Here is a 20,103-nt window from a genome sequence, read left to right as displayed (position 1 = left end):
ATGAACTTCAGAAAAAATTAAGTTCTCTTACACAGGTCCCATTTTTAATGGAAATAACATATATTCCCTCTGGCTTTTTTCCCATCCTTTCTATTCAGGTTGTAGTCTCTGTGTGGCAGAGACTGAGAATGTGCTTATTAATGTATGCTCTACACTACTATGAGGTTTCCATGCACTATTTTAAACTAACAGAGATATCACCATCCGTTGGAGGTATTTAAAAGATCTGTAGACGTGGTGCTTAAGGACATGGTTTAGTGGTGGTTTTGGCAGTGTTAGGTTAATGGTTGGACTCGATCTTAAAGGTCTCTTCCAACCTAGACAATTCCATGATTCTATAACGTATTTCCATATAATAAGTTTTAATATACGAGATTTGAAAACCTTGATCCAGGAATGGGTTTCCAGATTCATTTACAAGACAGTAATTTTCACGTTATGCATTTGTCCCTCTCAGGGTTGCCAGTGGTAAGATTTATAGTAATGAGAAATTTTAACTTTCTGAAGAACATTGAGAGAAACCAATGCCAACAAAAATGTTGCTACTAAATTTTCTAAAATGACAATTTTCTTCAGTGCAGCACGAACATAATATATGCTGGTGTGTAACATTTATTAAAAGAAAAAACAATCCTAATCATTTAGGATAGCTTGCACACTCATATAGCTACGGTTTTTCAGTACAGTGCCTAGCCAGATATCAGTTCAAATGTTTTATATCACAACAGATCGTGGGGTACTCTAGCTTTTTATTTTATAATAATTAGTTCCCATAGTGTAAACAGCTGAGAAGGGAAACTGAGAATAGTAGGTGTACCATTTCCTTTTTGGCCAAGGCATATATATTCTAAACTGAATTATTTCTTTCCAGCAGTACGTTCTAATCATGCACCCTTTTATTTGTGTATGTACTTTTCAAGACATTTTCTCAGACATAAATGTATCGACCCCTCTAAGAACTATGTGCTTTAAGAATGTGTAATTTTAAAATCACGCTTTAGCACATCTTAAGGAAGCTTTTACTTGAATACTACTCTTACTTTAATTTATTATGGTGCTAGAAAAAAAGATGAGGAAGATTTTCAGTAAGTTCCTGTGTCTTAGGAAAGTCTGTGGTTTTCAGTTTATCATGTTTAGTTTCCATGGTGCTGACAGGTTGTAAAGCTAGGGTATGATAAAATTAAATTTATTTGGTCTTTCAGGTCCAGCTCCTACAAAGACATATAAACACGCTGAAATTTAACTTGAAATTGTTTCAAGTGGGTTTGCAGCTGACTGTGCGCATAAGTATATTTTGGTTGTAGCAAAGTTTAGGTTCCTGAGCAGATTGGTTTTGTTCTCTTTCTGTGTCTAGCATTAATAGACATGTAAAATTGAGAGCCTTTTCCATTTTTACTGTTGTTTCAGGTGATAATTGCCCTTGCAGAGAAAAACCGGTCCCACATTCCTTACCGAAACTCTATGATGACCTCAGTGCTAAGAGACAGCCTGGGAGGAAACTGCATGACTACCATGATAGCAACGCTCTCTATCGACAAAAGAAACATAGATGTATGTTATTTCCATCTATTTTCAACAATAATGTTTTCACTTCTTAACAGATCCTGCTCTTTTGACTTTTATTACATTTTGCAATTCAAGTGTGTACAGTTTCATTGTCATCCTTACAGAAAAAAAAAAATTTAACTTCGTTTCCAGGATAACAAAGTCTATAAGTGGAAATTGCAGTAAGATATAGACAAATCCTTTAGGAAATGTACTTTTCTCTAAGTAGTCTGAACTCAAGGAGCAGGTGGGAAATTACTTGTACATAGTAATTAACCTATTTCATTTAAAAATTTACTGTTTTCCTGGTGAATAAATCTTTTGAGTTATGAAAAGGTATTTCCAAGGAATCTTCCAAAGGACGTATTCGTAAGATCTGTAAATAGATTATGGATTACACTGAAAGCCTTGGCAGAACTTCTGTAGACGTATGTGAAGTTGGGATTTCACTGAATGTGGTAGACAACTGGAGAGTTCATTGTCGGGGAGAGGGAATTGGGTGGGGTGATTTGGGATTTTTGGAAATTTTTCAAATACTTTTATCTCCATTCACCAATTTCCTACACTGGAATTCTGTGTATTGATGTTTACTTCTCTTTGTTTACCAAAATATGTTCAGATGTGAATACATAGAACCCTGCTCAAAGACATTCATAATCTATTTCCTGATTTTCTGTAACATCAAAGAACTATTAAGCCTAAAACTGTTTTCTGAAATACAATGGAAAGCATTATACTAAAACTGTACTTCGTCCAGTTGAAGACTTTTTTTTTCTCTTTCAAAAATGGACTTTACTGTTGAACAAAAGCAGATTGTTCAGACTTGTAAACATGTAATTATGCAAGCATGATATCTGGTTACAAATGCAACTGGATAAGGTTGTTAATATGTATTTTTTAGGCTGTGTGCGGTAGGCATCCTTTTGTACATTGATTCATCAGGTGTATCTATCTCATATTGCAAACTAAGTTTCTATTTTGGGAATATTAGCCCAAGCAATTATCCAGAGTAGACTTCTGAAAGTTTTCATGCTATTGCTTCAACATACACCATCTACACAACAGAACTTCTTCAGTCCTCCCCCCCCAAAAAAAATCTCTACCCTGCTCCCCAAAATCTGGTATGTGTGAATAATATAAGAACAGATGCTAAGTCAATTACTAAACATGAGAAAATTAGGATAGCTGCACAATTTTAATTTGGAGTTCTGTGAGTCATTATACATAGTTATGTTTGATTTGCTTGTTTGTTTGGTTTTTTCCATTGGATATACATTTCATTCACAAAGGATGGACAAGACACAATTGCCCCCCAGTATGAAATGAAGTTGTATAATAAAAGCAACTTTCTTAAAGACCTAGCTTTGTCTCTTGCAGTGAAAGCAATGAAGCAGAGAATTCAAAGTAAGAAAGGGGACTCATGTGAAGAGGGCAAATAGAATATTATCCTAGAGAACTAGATGATATTCCTACTTCTACCAAAGAGTTTGTATACAACTTCTCACATCACCTGCATCACATTTTTTTTTTTGTGCTAGTTTTGTGGAGTGCTTGAAAGAAGGTGTTGATTCTGAATTGTAGATTAGCTATTATAGCTGTAACTGAAGATGGATGGAAGCTGTTTTGAACAGAAGATCATATACTAATCAGAAATGTATTTATTTTTTGCTACTTTTGACTTCAGTTTCCCTTCTGTTAAGTGTGGTCATTCCACATACTTGCAGCAAAGCAATACCTAGAAGGTTAATTGATTAATTTTTGTGAAGCCCTTAGGTGTTGTAACTATGTAGACATGTAACATGGTAGAAAAAAATTATTAGGAAATGAGTAGCTGTCAGCTTTGATTACCATTTTGATTAGCTTACATTTTGAACACTGAAGACTGAATTGATTAGCTACCCATTAATTTAACACGTGCTTCACACTGAACAGGGTAAAGAGGTCTGGTGGAAATGTAGATATGTATACTGTACGTATAATTGTATACATAGAGAACCTAATTAAAATCACATTAACCGATCATTGTAGCACAGGAACTGTACAGAAGAGGCAAAAATAGACTCCAGCTAAGACTATGTGCAGCTGTCTTAATTTTAAGGCCTCCTTTTTGCCTTGAAAACTCTTCTTTGATTCTGTGTGCATATATTGTTCCAATAAGCACTAGTATCTTTCATCAAGTAACACTAATTCAAATACCACCCCTCCAAACACTGAAAGACAGAAGTCCTGTTGGTATTTTCATATGTTGGAGGACTGAAAACTGCAGAATTACTTTGATTCTGAAATATGGGTCCATAACAGTAGTAAAGTTCTCTTAAAATAGGGTTTATGTGTAAATTCTTACATTTTAAATGCACACTTGCACATCTCAGAAAATTTAATCATAGAGTTTATCAGGTATCATTGGAACTTCTAAGACTACTGCATGATGTTTTAGTCTTTGAGCTAACAGAGAACAATTGCTCACTTTTTTTTCATTAGGTAAGTTCTCTAGTGGAGTCTGTTGTGTTAGTATTGGTTCATCTCAGAGTAGGGAATAATACTTAGGGATCCCTGATTTCATTCTGTGTCCTAGATGGGAATACGCACTGATTGTCACAGTTTCCACCACAAACTCAGTCTTGTATCTTTTTTTTTTTTTTTTTTTTTTTATTTCCCCTGGCTTTCTGTCCTCCCACACCCCTTCTTAGCTCATCTCTCTGACAGTCTTTTATCTGGTATCATAATTCTCCTGTATGCCTCCTAGTTCCAAGTGTCCCAGCTTGTTTCTCATTTGTCCGGGACTTCATCTCTTTTCCCAGATTCTTTTACATATGCTTCTCTAGTTCCAGTTTCACCCCAAAAAATGGTTTTGTTAATTTTCTCTTTTTCTCATAATTCAAAAGTTTTTATCTTCTGAACAGTATGGCTTGAACAAATGAGCTGGGGACTCATTTGAAACACAGTTGATCAGTGGATTGATTGGGTCAATAAAATATGTACTATGATATGACAGTTTTATATGTCACTGTCATTAATATGCTAACCTGTTTTCCCTTGAATAGTGTTATTTTGGAGTTTGAAATGATAAATTAGTTCTGTAAAATATAAAAAAAATAGAAACTTAGTTCGATGACTTCATTAGCAGTCTGTTCTACTTACCTGGTGCAAGGCTAACTGAAATTTTTATTTTTTTCTCTCTCTTTTTTATTTTTTTTTTTTACCTTCCAGGAATCTATATCAACCTGTAGGTTTGCACAGCGAGTTGCTCTTATTAAGAATGAAGCAGTTCTTAATGAAGAAATTGACCCCAGACTGGTGAGAGTAATCTAGGGGCAGAGGGAAGGAGATGGCTTATTTTAAGTTTCAATAATCTATAGCAGTCAAATGCATGTTGAAGATTTTATGCTGAATCATCCCATTAAATTGTTTTTAGATGCAAGTTCCATTTTTTTTATATAAAATAACTTCTATTTTTATTTTTTTCCTTTGGACGTAGCTATAATTAAATGGACCTTTATAAAATCTTTAAAGGCTTTCTCAGCCCTTAAGGCATCTGAGGAGTAATGGTCCCTTTCATTATCGTCTTTGTGTTGCTTCTTTTAGGATGCTAGTTTCTAACACTGATAATCGGATGTCCACAAAACTGTTTAAAAAAATCTACTAAGATTACTATTCACTTGACAAAGGCACACTGCTGCACTGAACCAGTTCATGTATTGAAAAGCTAAGAAACACAGATACGGTCTTTCCTTGAGATCAGTCCAATGAATATTTTAGCTAGAAAGAAAGAACTCTGTAAAGTTACCATTAGGAAAAAAGAAAGACAAGTAAATGAGATGTGGAAATAGGATTTCCACACTAAAGCATTAGGCTGATGTTCACATCCCAAAGAGCAGCAGAGAAACTCTGCAGAATGGATCAGGGATTTAGGAAGTACGGAGGGGGATAGAGGTAATAATCCACATTGGTAAATCACACAGCATTGTTACATAAAGAGAACAAGTTTCTTGTTTTAATGTGGTTTATTTTTTTCTTTTTAGTATTTGGTTATTCTTTACTTTGAAATATTTTGTATGCCTCTAGCTTGCTACATACCACATTTGTTTGAAGATGTGGTCTGTAATCATAAGTTCTTCTCTATTGAGGCCTTTGTTAGTTCATTTAATGTAACTTTCTGCATTTCCTGGAAATTTATTTCCTATGTAAATATTAAGTACATCTATTAAGGATTGATTAATTCAACATAGTATTGCAGATAATGATAGCTAGTGGATCAGCTGGGTTGCATTGTTTTCTGATATGGGAAATGTTTGACTGAGGTTACACTCGTTATGCCAAAGCTGCACATATGGATATGATGAAGAAAGAATTACGGAAGCATTTCAGCATACCCTCTGTGACAGAGACATAACGTAAAAAATAAGTTCAGGTTAAGCTATTACATTATTCTGTTTATATATAAATAGATAATATTAAAAACATAGCTTTTCATGGTATAACTATAAATTTGAACTGTAGCTTTTCACCTCTGAGGTATTTAAAATGTGAATAAGATATCCTAATTTTAGTGGTCCTGTATGTTTTTATGATATACTAATCGTATCATCATTCTTTTTAATGGGCAAAATTATTACTGTATTTCTAAATTTTTCATGACTAGTTTGTATTTCTATGTATTTTGTTCTCATATGACCTTCTGAACTGGCTAGGAAATACTTTCCCCTTGAATACTAGACCGCAGAATGCTAGATTATATAACATAAGAAACATTTCTTTCCAAAAATTGTGGGATTAGATGGTTGATTATTTCATTCATTGTTACTTGATGGTTATTAACATGTTTCAGTTACTGTTAATGATTGTGCTTTTATTTTCTCTTGTCCTGGAAGTTCAAAGGGAATAGGAGATTCTTCTCAGGTTTTCTGCTGGTTTTCTTTTATTATTATTATTATTATTATTTTTCTTTCCAAACAATTTCTATCAATAGCAGCATCACACACACACACACACAAAAAAAAAAAAAGACGACCAGCCGAAAAATAAACAAACAAAAAAACAGTAGGAACAGAACAACTTCATTTCTGTCTGTCCTCTTTTTTTCTTTGCTGTGTAGGCTTTGTAGTAGGAAACCATGCAAAACATTTCTTCTATGGCCACAGAAGCCTTTGATTGAGGTGGAACACATGCAGGCTCCTGAACATTTACTACATCCTGTGGAGCTATACTCCACGAGTTTGGTATGTCTCACTCTGCAGGATCATTTATCAAGTAAAGCAAAAGTGGACTCATGAGAGTAAGAAAGCCATCCCCTCTGGTGGAAAAGGCAGGGAACACCGGTGCCTAGCCTTTATATGGCCCTGTGCTCACTGTGGAATTTGTTGCCCATTTTTACTATCTAAAGTATATTCCAAGGGTGCAACCTAATTATTCAGTAAAGTGCTGGATTTTTTTCATAAAATCAAATGCCATTTATTTGCAGTATTTGTCAATTGTAAGTTGAATGTGTGCTTTATAAAGGGAGTGCATAACACCCCTTGATAGACCTGAATTAAGTCTGTTGTGTACACTTTATTCTTCATAATGGAAACTTCCTGACCATGTTCCTTACTAAGAAGATGAACTTGTACCCATTGTACTTCTAAAGCAACTCAGCTTTGAACCTCTCTTATTCATGACCAAAGGCTTTGGTTTAAACTGAAAACCAAACTGTCGAGCCTGAATTAAATCTAAACTCCTCTGGCAAGAATAGAAATGAAAATATTATGCCTCTGTAGATTTTTGTTTGTCTTAATTTTTATCCATATCCTGAAAATGGTATTTCTGTTGTTGTCAGGTTGAGGTTAAGCATGCTAACAAATTTGAACATTTAACAAGGATAGTACTATCAGTTCAGCTTTCTGCCTTTTTACACTCCAACCCCAGATTTTACTGTATTGTCTCTGTAATTGGTACAGACTACATCAGAGAGTAGCACCAGAGTGAGGCAACCTAAAATCAGGTTAAAATGTTTGGCTTGCAATATTCTTGAAGCACTCTTACAACATCTGTAGTTAACAGTTCACCACCTTAACAGATTCTTAAATCAAATATTGTAACTTAACCTTTCATACTTTATAGTAGCAAATGTGTTAGCAGTTTAGAGTTAAGAGAAATAAGCCTATGTTTTGTTTAGAATATTTTGATTTTTAAAGTAAAAATACCCATTCAAAGTTTAGGAAGTCGTGGTTAAATTTAAACATTAAAAGAAATACAAATGTTTGAAGGGATTTTAACATCCAGTAAAAATGTGTCATCAGTTTCAACAATCTTATTTCTAGAAAGTGCGTGCAATCAAGAATGATTCATTTTTCCTTGAAAACGTTCTTTTTTTGGAAACTTATTTTGCACATGGAATCAGTGTACTCGTATCCATCTAAAAATGTCATTGGATTCATGATATATTTGAGCCATTATAAGGTGATGCATCATTAAAATGATCAATCATAAAGTATCCAAGAACTTGCTCACTCATGTTTTAAACTTAGGGGTTTGCACATTATCCCTGCTTTCTAGAATTTGGCCTTGGGAGACTAATGATTTGTAAAATACGGTTCTATACAAATATTTTTCCAAAAGCACAGGCTCCAATAATGAGCTATTACAATTTTAAAATCTAGTACAGTTCTCCAAGTCACTTTCTCAATCATTACTGTTCATTAATGCAATTTAATTTCATTATATTGATTTGTACTATTTGTTTGTTGTTAGCAGCTGATACATCCTAAAATTATAGCATGCTATAATTCTAATAAGAGCGGACTGTTACATGAAAAAGAAAATTAAAAGACTAAGTTGGGGTTTTTTTATTTCTGTTTCTAAAGGGAAGGTGAAAAAAAAATCACTTTTGGCATGCAGTTGTCCTTTCTCTAACAAAGACATCAGTTCTATTTTAAATGTGTTTTCATTACTAACAGGCAAAACTAATGAGTCAGAAAGCTCTTTTTATTCCTATGGCAAATAATATTTCTCTTTTGCAAACAGTCTTTTGAACTCTTTCTGTACAGCCATGTCTTCTAACACATAGAATTTACTGAGTTTGGAAGACTTTTCTTGTTTTTATAAATGGAAAAGGAAGAAAGTGCTCGGTGTATTTAAGGTGTTTGGACTGTTTTTAAAATAGAGAAAACCAAAGTATAATACTTCCCTAAACTCAGCCTTCTAATGCAAAAATCATAAAGTAGCTATTGATTTGTAGGTGACGCTTGGTTTATGCTTTGCTGTTTGTAGATGATTGTTCAGCTGCAAAAGGAGATCCAGGAGTTGAAGGATGAGCTGGCGCTGGTGACTGGCAAGGAAAGAACATCAGAGCTTTCACAAGAAGAACTACTTCAGTAATGGCTTACCTTGTTTTCATTTTCTTCTTTTGTGGTGATACTTTTCATCAGTTTCTTTGTTAGCGTAAATGTTTAAATTCATCTCAGAGTTTTAAACTTCTCTGAGTGAATAATAAAGTGAGGTTAGGTGCCAGGTTAGAATGGCAGTTTTCCATGAAAAGCTGTATAAGGCTCCTTGGCTGTGTTTTTGCAGCCTCAGCTTTGAGGAAGTGAAGTAAAGTAAATGCAAAGGATGGGAATGCCGGTCAGATGCCAAGCAAAAAGAAGTGTTGTATAATATTGCAGAATCAAAAAACCAGTCTCTCTCAAAACTGGATATACAATCTGAGTAGAATGCAAGAAATATTCTTTGTGCTGAGAAGTATCCTGCTGCAGTGTTAGTTTGACATAGGCCAAGAGAAATCTTGTATGTCTGATACACAACTAATCAATGTCTTAAAAGCCAAATATTCACATTTTTTACTGAGCATGCTATTGAAAATGCATGATTAATTCATGTAAGTGCTGTAACATCTCACAGGTTTTTGTAACACATCAGTACAGCATGTACAAAGTTTCTATGTATAGTGTAGAAATATTTACTTAGGTCTAAATGTTCGCAATAACTAAACTCAGTTCCCAGTTTTGAAAAATTATTTGATTCTATAAGATGGACCTATTTAATCTCTGTGCCTCATCTCTATCAAGGAAGTAGTAACTGCCTAGGGATTTTGTTTGGTTAGTGTATTAATGGCAACTAAGTTGAAGCTGTGAGAATTTTTAGGCTTATTTTGACTTCTCTTGGAACTGGTCCAGAAGAAAACTAGCAGTGCTAACAATTTCCCTAACATCCAGGAGTTTCTGGAGACATGAGGACAAGCTGCTACCTTGAACCTTGAGTTTCTTATGTAGGTTGCTGTCATTCTTAATTCTTGGGTTTGATTCTTTTGTTTTGTTTTAATTCAGAAACTAAATGATGTCTATATCAAGGATGAGGAGCTAGATAGCATTATGTATATATTTCTTTTACACAGTTAGTCCGAGTCATTTTCAACATAGACAGTTACCAGTCTATTACGTTACTGTAAAAATCTGTCATATTGATTTTCCACGGTGATCTTGTTTGCTGTTTAGTTTGTATAGGGAAACTGGGGTTTTGGAAATCATTTGGGTTTTTTAGGCCACATTCATGAATCTTACTTCCTAAAATTTCCTACCTGATTTCTTGCCATGAAACTGGCAATCTTACAAATGGGAATGGGTTCACAGTTGATGAAAGTTTTCAGTATGAGTATGCAAAGGAAAACTAGGAGCATACCATCTGCATACAATTGCATTATAGCATATATCTGGGAGGCCTTATTTCAGAAATGTGTGATTAAAAAGAGTATCAGTCATATGTTTTTCCTTTTTACCTATAGAGCACAATATATAGTGCGTTACACTGTCAGAAAAGGTTGCTTCTGAGATCATAGCAATGAATTCTGCATCCCACTTTTCCAGAAAGAAGCAGGGAGGACACTTAATGAGTTTCTACCTGTAATAAGACACAGAAGAAGAAATAACTTTCAAGGACCTCAGCTATATTAGGACAACACAAAATTTTAAGTCTTTCAAAATTATCATTTATGTTTACTGAGGCTCATGTAGCACTTGTGTTCATTGTTTCAGAAATAACTTCTTGAAACAAACACTCTGCAATTAAAATATGGAACAAAACTGAAGTACTGCTGACTGAGATATAATAGTTTCCCTGAGGATCAATAATAAACAAGAGGATGTCAAACAATTAACCTAATCAGTCATAAATGCCATATGATGGCCTTGTTCAAAGACCATTATTTTTAATATAGACTTGAAATTGAAAAAAGAATTCGTTTTCCCAGGTAAACAACTGATGTGGACTAAACACCTAAATGAAAGTATAATGAAATGGTAGTATTAAAAGCCACTACTTCAATGAAAATATCTTTCTGCGGTTTTGCACACGTATACATTTTGAGCTCGATTTTGTATGGTGATAATATTTGTGACCATGCTGGTTTACGTCTGTCTGAGCCTCCTATCCATAAATGTCCTGAGCATTTATGAAAATCAACAGGTAGCATCTAAGTGTTCTGTCTCCAGTTAGAGTCTACCGCTGCATAACACAGCAAATCTTTCTGACAATTCTGTTTATTGAGATTGGCCATCTGAGTTTGGAGCTACTCGTTATCTGGAGAGTTTGTTCACATTAAAGAGTAACTGTGCAAGTAGTCCAAACAGAAGTGTTGACCTGGATGAGGGCTGATAAAATCGGGTTTTACTATTACTGGAAAATGTCTGTGTTGTGTTTGCATCTAGTTTTGCGTTTATAATGAAACCTAAATAGTATTACTTATCAGGAGACATATGGATCAGATTGTTAGGAAAGGTGGAAGAGGAAAAGAAACATAGTATAGGTGATAATGCAATATACTGTGTTGCACTTTATTTGGAGTTGCCACCCAAGAACGGTTCTTAGGGGGGTGATAAGTAAAGGATTCCAGACAGGATAATCTTTTTGTTTGGTTGGTTGTTTTTTGACTGATGGGTTTTTTTTAATATTCCCAGAGAGGAAATTATAATTAGGGTCATTATGGATTTAAAATAGTCTTTAGCCATTTGTGCTTTGTTAGGATATTTTCTGTTTAAACTTAAATAAACTGTATCTCGACATGTATATGTATCTTTGTGTATATATCTCTTAAAAAAATAGTTTACATAGTTATTTTCAAAGTTCTTAAACTTTAACAAAAGTCCTACTATGATTCATTTTATTACAAAGCAGGTAATTAAATAGTAAGGAGAAGTGTTACTAAATATGGCCTGTTTTTAATTCTTATGCTGATTCATCATACATATTTCAATGGAGGTCAGAGCAAAATTAGTTTTCTGAAAGCATTCTGGGCCAATTTTTGTATTTATTCATTGATTCTGAACACAAATGATCAAAGGTATGAAACACATCAATGAAAAACTCCATGCACTAAGTACCATTTATTTTATTGTCTCTGCACAAGTCTTTATCTCGGGCAGTTTTTAGTAGAAGATGGATGCCAAAATGAAACTGAGTCCAGTAGTATATATGCAAATCTGATAATAGTTTATTTTAATAAAATGGTTGTAGTAACACATAGGTTTTTTGCTCTCTACATCTGTTGCAGGAAATATGTGTTAGTGGTTGCCCTGGAAATAAGTATTGATATTATGTTAAAATGATATTTTGTATGTTTCTTGACTTACTAAGTCAAGAGAGGCCAAATATTTCTTACAGTAATGAGCTTCATTCCACTTGTTTACTTTCAGGACATTCCAAATGAAATCAGTGGGCTGCTCAAGCTGTATTTCATTCCTTGTTGGTTTTTTTTCTCACTTAAATCAAAGAAGTGTGTCCAGGGATTATTTTTTTTATTATTATTATTCATTTAATGGAAGAAAAAAGACATCTGTCATATAGGCTTTCCTCATAACCACTACAATGTCACATTGTCATTCGCTAAATTTAAAACAAAATGGGAAATGAATGTTCTTGACTTTTCTTGTGAAGGCCAAATTATAATACAGTGCAACTTATCAGTCCTGTGAATAAAGCTACAGCTGTCTGGAATTCTTATTTCAGAATTCTGTATTAAATGGTGAGATTTTGCATTACTATGTCATAAGTTTGAATTTATTATTTAGTTCTTATAAATGTTAAACATACACAAATTCTGCTGCTATCGTTTTGTTTATTTAAAAAGCGGAGCATAAAAAATTCAGCTCGACTACACAAGTGGTTCAGAACATAGTTAATAAAATGCTTCCAAAATCTGAATTGCTTGCTTTGGATCTTAACATCTACTTCCTCAGCTGTAAAGGGCTGATCTCTAAATATGTCTTTGAGCTGGAGAATTAGTTTTGTGTTGGGGGTGGAGGAAGGGAGGAGGGGAGAAGGAACACTTTGGACTATTTTTAAAAAATGTAGAAAATAACAGCATACATCCCAAATAGAAGGAAATTGTACTCACACAGGCTTTTGTGTTATGCTTTAGAATAGAGTTAGAAGGCATTGAATTTTTCTTTTTTTTTTTCATTTGAGAAGCATGCCAAAGGTAAAAGGGAGAGTCCTTTTTATTTGAATCATTTGGGATTTTTTTTTTTTTTTGTTATAAATGAGCTCACTAGCAATTTAAAATGTGTGCCCAGAAAGTCAGGATTTCAAATCAAGGTCCTGTGTTCCAGAGCACCCACGCTTCCAGAGCCTTTGCCAGTTGGAATTCTCCAGGAACAGAACCGGAAGTACTGGCTTAGCACTTTAATTTATTAATAACTTTACCTTATTTCTTTCAGATACATGTGTTATTACAGACGCTTCTATTTTTTACTTCAACAGTCATATATTGTTCATCTTACTCGAGTCCTGGATTTCTCATTACTTCTTTCTGTCTTTCATTTTTCTCTTTCAACATTGTGACATCTGTATGCTATCATAGTATTAACAATATTGCACTGTTGTACAATATAGAGCTTTAACAGTTACTCATACTTAAGCTGCTGAACAAATGGTTTCATTTACAAAGCAGAGCAAATGTTCTTATTTGTTGATGTCAGTGTTCAATTTCAGTTGCAAGGTGGAAGAAATAGAAGCATATTACCTTGCCTTCTGTCAACACAGCTTTCCAGGCAGTGGATTTGTGTAGAAGTTAGCAGACTGACTGACATAAGCTGTGTAGGCGATATTCAAGAGAAAAGAAGCTACCTTAATTGTAAAGTAGTCTTAAAATGCCTCACATTAACTTCTAGCTTAGACACCTGGTTTAGAATGCTATTAAATCAATCTATTTCTCTAGAGGGCATTTTTTCTCTTACATGTTAGAAAATCTTAAGTGGCAGTACAGGAAGTTCAGATTCCTAATGCAGGTACCGAAGCTGGATGCTTAAAATAAGTGTAATCTTATGTAATCTTGACCTTGCTATTTTGTCCCAAGGTTACTGAAAGTAGGGGAAAAAAAAAAAAATCTTATATTACTTAAGCTGATCACCTTTTACGTTGAAACTACTAAGAGATAATTTAAAGTTGTTTTCAAAGATTAGCAAGTTTGTCTTACCATGAGGGGGGAAAAAAAAAAAACCAAACAAACAAAAAAAAAACCAAACAAAAGAGGAGACTAGGTACTATGTCCTGTTTTCTAATGTTTGAAAGTACAACAGTCATCCAATGTCACGTGGTTTCAAGAAAGCTGATGAAATATACTATAACTCGTATTAATGGGGTGTGTATGGAGCAAAGATAGCATAGCTGAATTTGATTATTTAGATGTTTGAAAAAATCCTGGAGCCAGTTTCCAAATACATATGTTCAAAAGTGTCTGATCATAGCAGCTTTTTGAATCCCACTGAAATTCATTGAATGCTTGGTCAGCTGAGTTGCTTCTGAAAGTACCAAGTACCTGGATGCATCTTTTGGCACTCTAAATACTTTTTGAAAATCTCTTTCTTCTCAGCTTTTACATCTAATTAATAACCTGTAAGTGTCGCTTTACACAATTTTTTTCAAAACTACCTCTCTCTTCTATACCATAAGAAAGTCTTGGTGTTCATCCATAGGAGTTCTTTTGACTTCCTTGAGTAGTTTTTATGCTTGTCCAATGTTCTCTGTTTTTATTTCAAGTTCTTGCTACCTTCTCCCTAGAGATATTTCTATTTTTCAAATTTTGATAAACTGAAGCTTATGTTTCTCTTGCCACTTTTAGGTATACTCTAGTAGTTAGAATATGACTACTGTTATGACCACAAATATTAGCTGGCAGTGACTATCATCTCTTTAGGTATATGCTTTTGGTTTTGCATTATGAAGTGCTGTTAAAGAAGGAAATCACCTACTCGGCAAGCTACTTGACATGTTTCTTCTCTGCAGAAAATTTGCATGTGTAGTATTAGTGTAGGCTTCCCCTCCCCCCCCCTATAAGCCAGTCTTAACTCTTTTTATAGTCCATGCCAGATCTCCCTTTGACTTACTGATACAAAGATTTAGATCTGTATACATTTCATCATTGGAATGAATGATTTTCAACTGTGTAGAAACTCTTTACATCTGTTTGCCACATTGTAGCCATCTAATTCAGTAGAATCTCTTAACGTAAGGAGGTACAGACCTGGCTTTGCTCATATGTCTAATAAAAACAAAGGGGATTATATCTGTAGTGGGAGGTGTGTGCTTCTCTACTGTGCAGTGCAAGTGTTTAATGGTAATCATTGATCTGTGTGTATGATACTGTTTGTTTGATTGCTTTACGTAATTAGAATCCCTGTTTTCAAAATTTTTACTAGGGCGGAGCATCTGTTGTTTGCCTAGTGGCCGGTTCAGCCCAAACCATGACACCCTCAAATAACTGAACTTGATACAACTGAAAAAAACTTCAAATGTTCCATGCCAGCCTGAATTTAGGTAATCCCTTCGGAGGCCAGCCTGTTGGCTATGTAAAGAGCCAGCATATGAATACTGATTGTTGCTTGTAGTATTAACAAAGTGCACATGGTATTCAAAAATCTATTTGTTTCTACTCATCATCAATGAAGAGTGTGCTTTAGCTTTATTATCAGTTATTTTATAAGCGCTTGGCCCCTGCTGAAAATATTAGATAATTAGGGACAGAAAGTTAGGAAAGACCATTTGGTGTAACAAACAGGTTCATATTAGACCAAGAAATACCAGCCAACATTCAATATTTATGAAAATCAGTTTATCCCCGTACATGTAAATCATTGGCAATATCGCTGTGTTCTATATTTTCATCTGTTCTTTTTACACTTCTAAGTATGGGAACTTAAAATTTTTACTGTGTCTGTAGCTCTTTGGTTTTGGGTTGCTTTTTGTTTTTCTTTGTGAGATATCATGACTTCCTCTTTGGGAACATTACTGTATTGATAATATTATTCAAATCTTACTCACAAGCTTTATTTTCACCATTTAAGACAACTGCTATCTATACAGGCTTAAGAGCAACTTGGAGGTTTAAAGGTCATAATATTTGCTTGTGGAAGTATCATAGGATTCACTTCATTATACTGATTCAAAGCCCAGAAGTTTTCCAAACTTTAATATATAATATAGAGTTCCCAAATACTCTGTAAGAGCTTCAAATTACAGCAGTGGTTAAATTTTGAAAATCTGAAGCATTTGTTTTGAAGAAAAATTTAAACACTGCAGTATGAAGTGTATTATGTTTAGACATTTTCATTTTGTTGCAGTCAGTAGCAGAAAGGGGATCTTTGTCTTTATTGTCATGTATTTTCAGTTGTTAGAGCACTGTATAGATACATAAAGTGAGAAAGAAGTGTAAAAATCTTCCAGACTGTAGAAACAGAAGACACTCGAGGACTTATTGCTCTTACTTCCCTGCTCGAAGACTGCATCAAATCAGTTCAGCCTATTCCAGGGCCATATTAATAAAACTATACAAATATCTACTGAGGGAATTGTACAAAGGCTTAGGTATCTGGTTCCACTATTTAGTTATCTTAAGTATTATTATTTCACCCAGGAGTTAACCCACTTCTGTTAAATTAGAGGTTAACCGGTTATTTCTGGGTACAGAATACAGCATTTTCCTCTATATATGTCAATTATGTGTTAGGCAATTGCTGTCATTTCCACTACCCGTCAATAATGTATTACGGCTCTTCTCAGGACAAGCTCGAATGTGCTCTGTGTACTTTATCTTCTTTGTCATGCCGTTAGCAACAATGCCTGGAAATACCTTCACTTTTTTCTCCTGTTCTCCATAGCATTACTGATAAAATTTGTTGCTTAGAATCTCCATGGTCTTCTCACTCTGATGCACACTTGGAGATATTTTACGTGGTTAGCTATTGTTAAATATAGCGGCAATTCTGCTTCAACTATCATTCTTTTTTAGAGAAATATAAAATATGTGGAGATGTGGAGTTACTTCTTTTTTTTTAATAACATAGGCATCATTATTAAACTTGAAGATAATTTTCAAAAATAGTATATATAAAAAATTTTATATGGAGTACGTTACGCTGTAGGAAAGCTATTGCAAAAGTGTAGGTATGCAAACTTCTTTAATTGAGCAACCTCCCCAATTACTTCAAGTGTTTCAGTAGCTTGTTTGCAGCCTATTTTTCATAAACTTGGTTTTCTGTTCTGCTTGTCATAAAGTTCACAGCTGACACACAAAATTAATTGCTCTTTAAGCGAACTTAATTTTGTTACATAATATACAGTGTCAGTGATCAGGGGTTAAAAGGCAAGCTATCTCAGAAATGAATCATGGCACATAAAGAAAGGTCAAAATGAGTCCTTCCAAATCTGTGTTTTGAGACCATGCATCCTGCATGCGATTGAGAGCTCTAAACTTTAAAGTTGGCTAGGAGTGCTTTTTTGATGCATTTCAGCTGTGTAATTTGCATCCTGGTTCATGCAAACATATGACTGATTCAGAAGCGGAATTTTTTTTTTTTTTAAACATGGAAGTCTTATTTAATGAACGGGTAAAACTGAAGTAGCACAGTGCTCATCTAATCATTCTGGAGTTGGACTATCAGAAAAAAATGCATGGTATCTAAAGTAATGTGGATAGAAAACTTTTGTGTTTTATGTGTGGTCTAGATGGTAAGCAGGCTTCATTAAAAAAGAATTCCTGGAGGGTGGAAAGTAACAGAAGAGAAATAAAGTTGATAATGTAAAAGCTGTCTGTGAGCTGCAGTACAGTGTGTGTTTACATTATTTGCAGAAAAACTATAAAGAGGGAAATGCTAGACCAAGAATTTGGGACTGATTCACAGTCAATAACCAGAGAGCACTGTTAGTTTGACACATTTCCATCCCAACTGTTTAAGACACTTTTACTGGGAGTTTTCTTCCCAGCATCAGCGTAAGAACAGACTTGTGCTTGACACAGCTTGAGTTTTCAGTCTGGCATCATGATTCAAACTCACTTGGATCAGCACTGTCATACCTTTCTTTTTGTACTATGTTGATATGTATAAGACCACTATGAAAATGAGTTTTAAATTAATCTCGTAGATGATGTGATACTGTTCCTTTGGCGGTTACTTAGAAAAGTATTTTTTGTGTGTGGAGTTTTTTACTTACGTTTTCTGATTATTTTTTTTCCCCTGATGAGCAAAACCCCGTTCTTTGTTTACTGCTGGTTTTCCACAGTAAATGGGTCTTTGTGTGATACTTTCATATTCTTCCTCCTTCGGGGAGTTTCTGTTGGGAAAACTGTTCTTCCTGATACAGCAGGGTTCCAGCAATAGGCTTCAGCACACCCTTACTCTTATTAGTGTAAGTGTGGCCTGCTGGTCTTAGGGCAGAACCTCCCAATCCTAAAAGGAAGAATGGAGACTTATGAAAAAATCACCTTTTTAGGCTTTATTTACTGTAATAACATTAAATAATGACTATTTAATGGTCTATAACTTCCTTTACCTAACAACATACAAGAGAAAATGAAAAAAAGGATCTCTAGAAGTTAGAAGAGACATCTTCATCTGACACTGATTTTAAATATTTTTTTCCTGTCATGTGAAATCAGCTATGATTATCTATGTTCTAGATTTGATTAGCACAAATTCTGGATGGAAACATTATTGAGAGCCTTAGTAAGCTGAAACTAATAAAGAATGCAGCAGCTGGCTTGCTAATGTTATTAACTACAACAAATAAAAGACTATCACTTTAATATTTGTTTCTACACAGAAATAGATATTTCAGCATTTCTAAAATATACTATTAGGTGTTTTTTTTTTAAAGTTAGTTTCGTACTTTCAGTGCAAGTATCTTGTGACTAGGTAGTTCTATTTCAGATTAATGCAGCCTTTTCTGATGTAACCAGTATAACAAAACCCCCTCAAATTTAAATATCTTAACTTGACCATCTTACATTAAAAGAGTATCAGATTCTGAAATAAAGATACATGCTGCAGATTTCCACTGAGCAATTAAGTGTGACTTGTAAGCAATTCAGTAATTTTCAGTTGTTTGTCGCTAACACCATAATTAGGTTTCCATTGAATTTCAGTTAATTAAACAGTTTCCATCATTGCTTTTTCCCATCAAGCTGAGTGCACTTCGACTTTTTAAGCTGAGCAGTGAGAAGACTGGAGGCTGAGTATTTTTATAAAGGTCTCTCCAGTGTCAAAGAGAATTCCTGGTGTTGATCTTCAGATGATAGTACAGAGACCATCTCTGTATTAAGGTTTCTGCTCCAGTGAGTGAGAGGTATCTGTTACTAGGCTTTATGTTGTTATTTCATTACTAGGTCTTTTGGTTTATTATCTTTAATTTTCATTTTAGTTGGGGGATTATTCTTTTTGCTACTGACGGACATCTTACAAAGGACTTGTAACAAGCTGATTTTGTAAGCTGATGATAAATAGAATACCAAAACAGGAACTTATTTCTTCTGCAGTCCCTCTTTCATATAAGAACAATAATGTCCAGCCGTGATGTAATGCTAGTCTTCATAAATAACATCAAGAAAGAAAAAAAAAAATCTTATGCTGAAAGCAACAGTGTTCGTAAATACTATGGAAGGGGGGTTTTGGTTGTTTCTTGGTTGATTTATTTTTATCTGCTTGATCCTATCTGGTTCTCATCTTAAGCTTTAGCAAAAGTGTGTTGGGCTTTTTTCCTCCCTTCTAGTTTCTGAGTTACCTTGGCACCTTCAGCCATGTTGTAGAGCCTACATACGTGAACATCTTTGCTTTTTCTAAATTATTTTCCCATTGACTGTTGGCAATAAGTGAAGTGGTGAAATTAACGTTCAGCCTGTGATGTTTTGGGGGAAGAGAAGCTCAGTTACAAACTTGGAAATGTTTCAAATCTGTTATGTAGTCTGTGCCAAGCATGCTTATTCATTTTGCAAGTTCATTTTCAAAACTCTCTTGTTTGGGCAGCTGTATTTCCTAATTTCTGTTTTGAAAGGGCTAGCAAACATTAACCATTGTCCTCAGCATAATAGCAGAAGGTGGTCATCAGCAAATGTAGGCATGATTGCTCAGCTCTTTTTGAAAAGAAACTGTAGTTAGCAATTTTTCCAGGATATAGAATGTACTGACTATCTATGAAAGGTCTAGGTATATGGTCTCAGGGCTGAGCCACAACTGACCAAAAATACTTTGTTTCCTATGCTTTTTCACCTACGACTGAGGTGACAAAAGTCCTTAAGAAAAATAGTATTGTTATTTTACC

The 20,103-nt window shown here is 34.4% G+C and overlaps 1 protein-coding gene across 1 annotated transcript in view; it reads left to right on the top strand.

Moving 5' to 3' along the window:
* KIF6 (kinesin family member 6) overlaps window positions 1-20,103 on the top strand; it is a 173,383-nt gene that overhangs the window by 48,957 nt on the left and 104,323 nt on the right. The window contains exons 8-10 of the mRNA XM_009880465.1: window positions 1,408-1,551; window positions 4,756-4,842; window positions 8,794-8,897. Of these exons, the coding sequence (XP_009878767.1) occupies window positions 1,408-1,551; window positions 4,756-4,842; window positions 8,794-8,897 (335 nt within the window). The remainder of the gene's footprint in view (window positions 1-1,407; window positions 1,552-4,755; window positions 4,843-8,793; window positions 8,898-20,103) is intronic.

Source organism: Charadrius vociferus, unplaced genomic scaffold (genome assembly GCF_000708025.1).
Source record: "Charadrius vociferus isolate BGI_N301 unplaced genomic scaffold, ASM70802v2 scaffold62, whole genome shotgun sequence".
NCBI lineage: Eukaryota > Metazoa > Chordata > Aves > Charadriiformes > Charadriidae > Charadrius > Charadrius vociferus.
The sequence above is the reverse complement of the archived record's forward strand: the minus strand, read 5'-3'. Positions and strand labels throughout refer to the sequence as shown.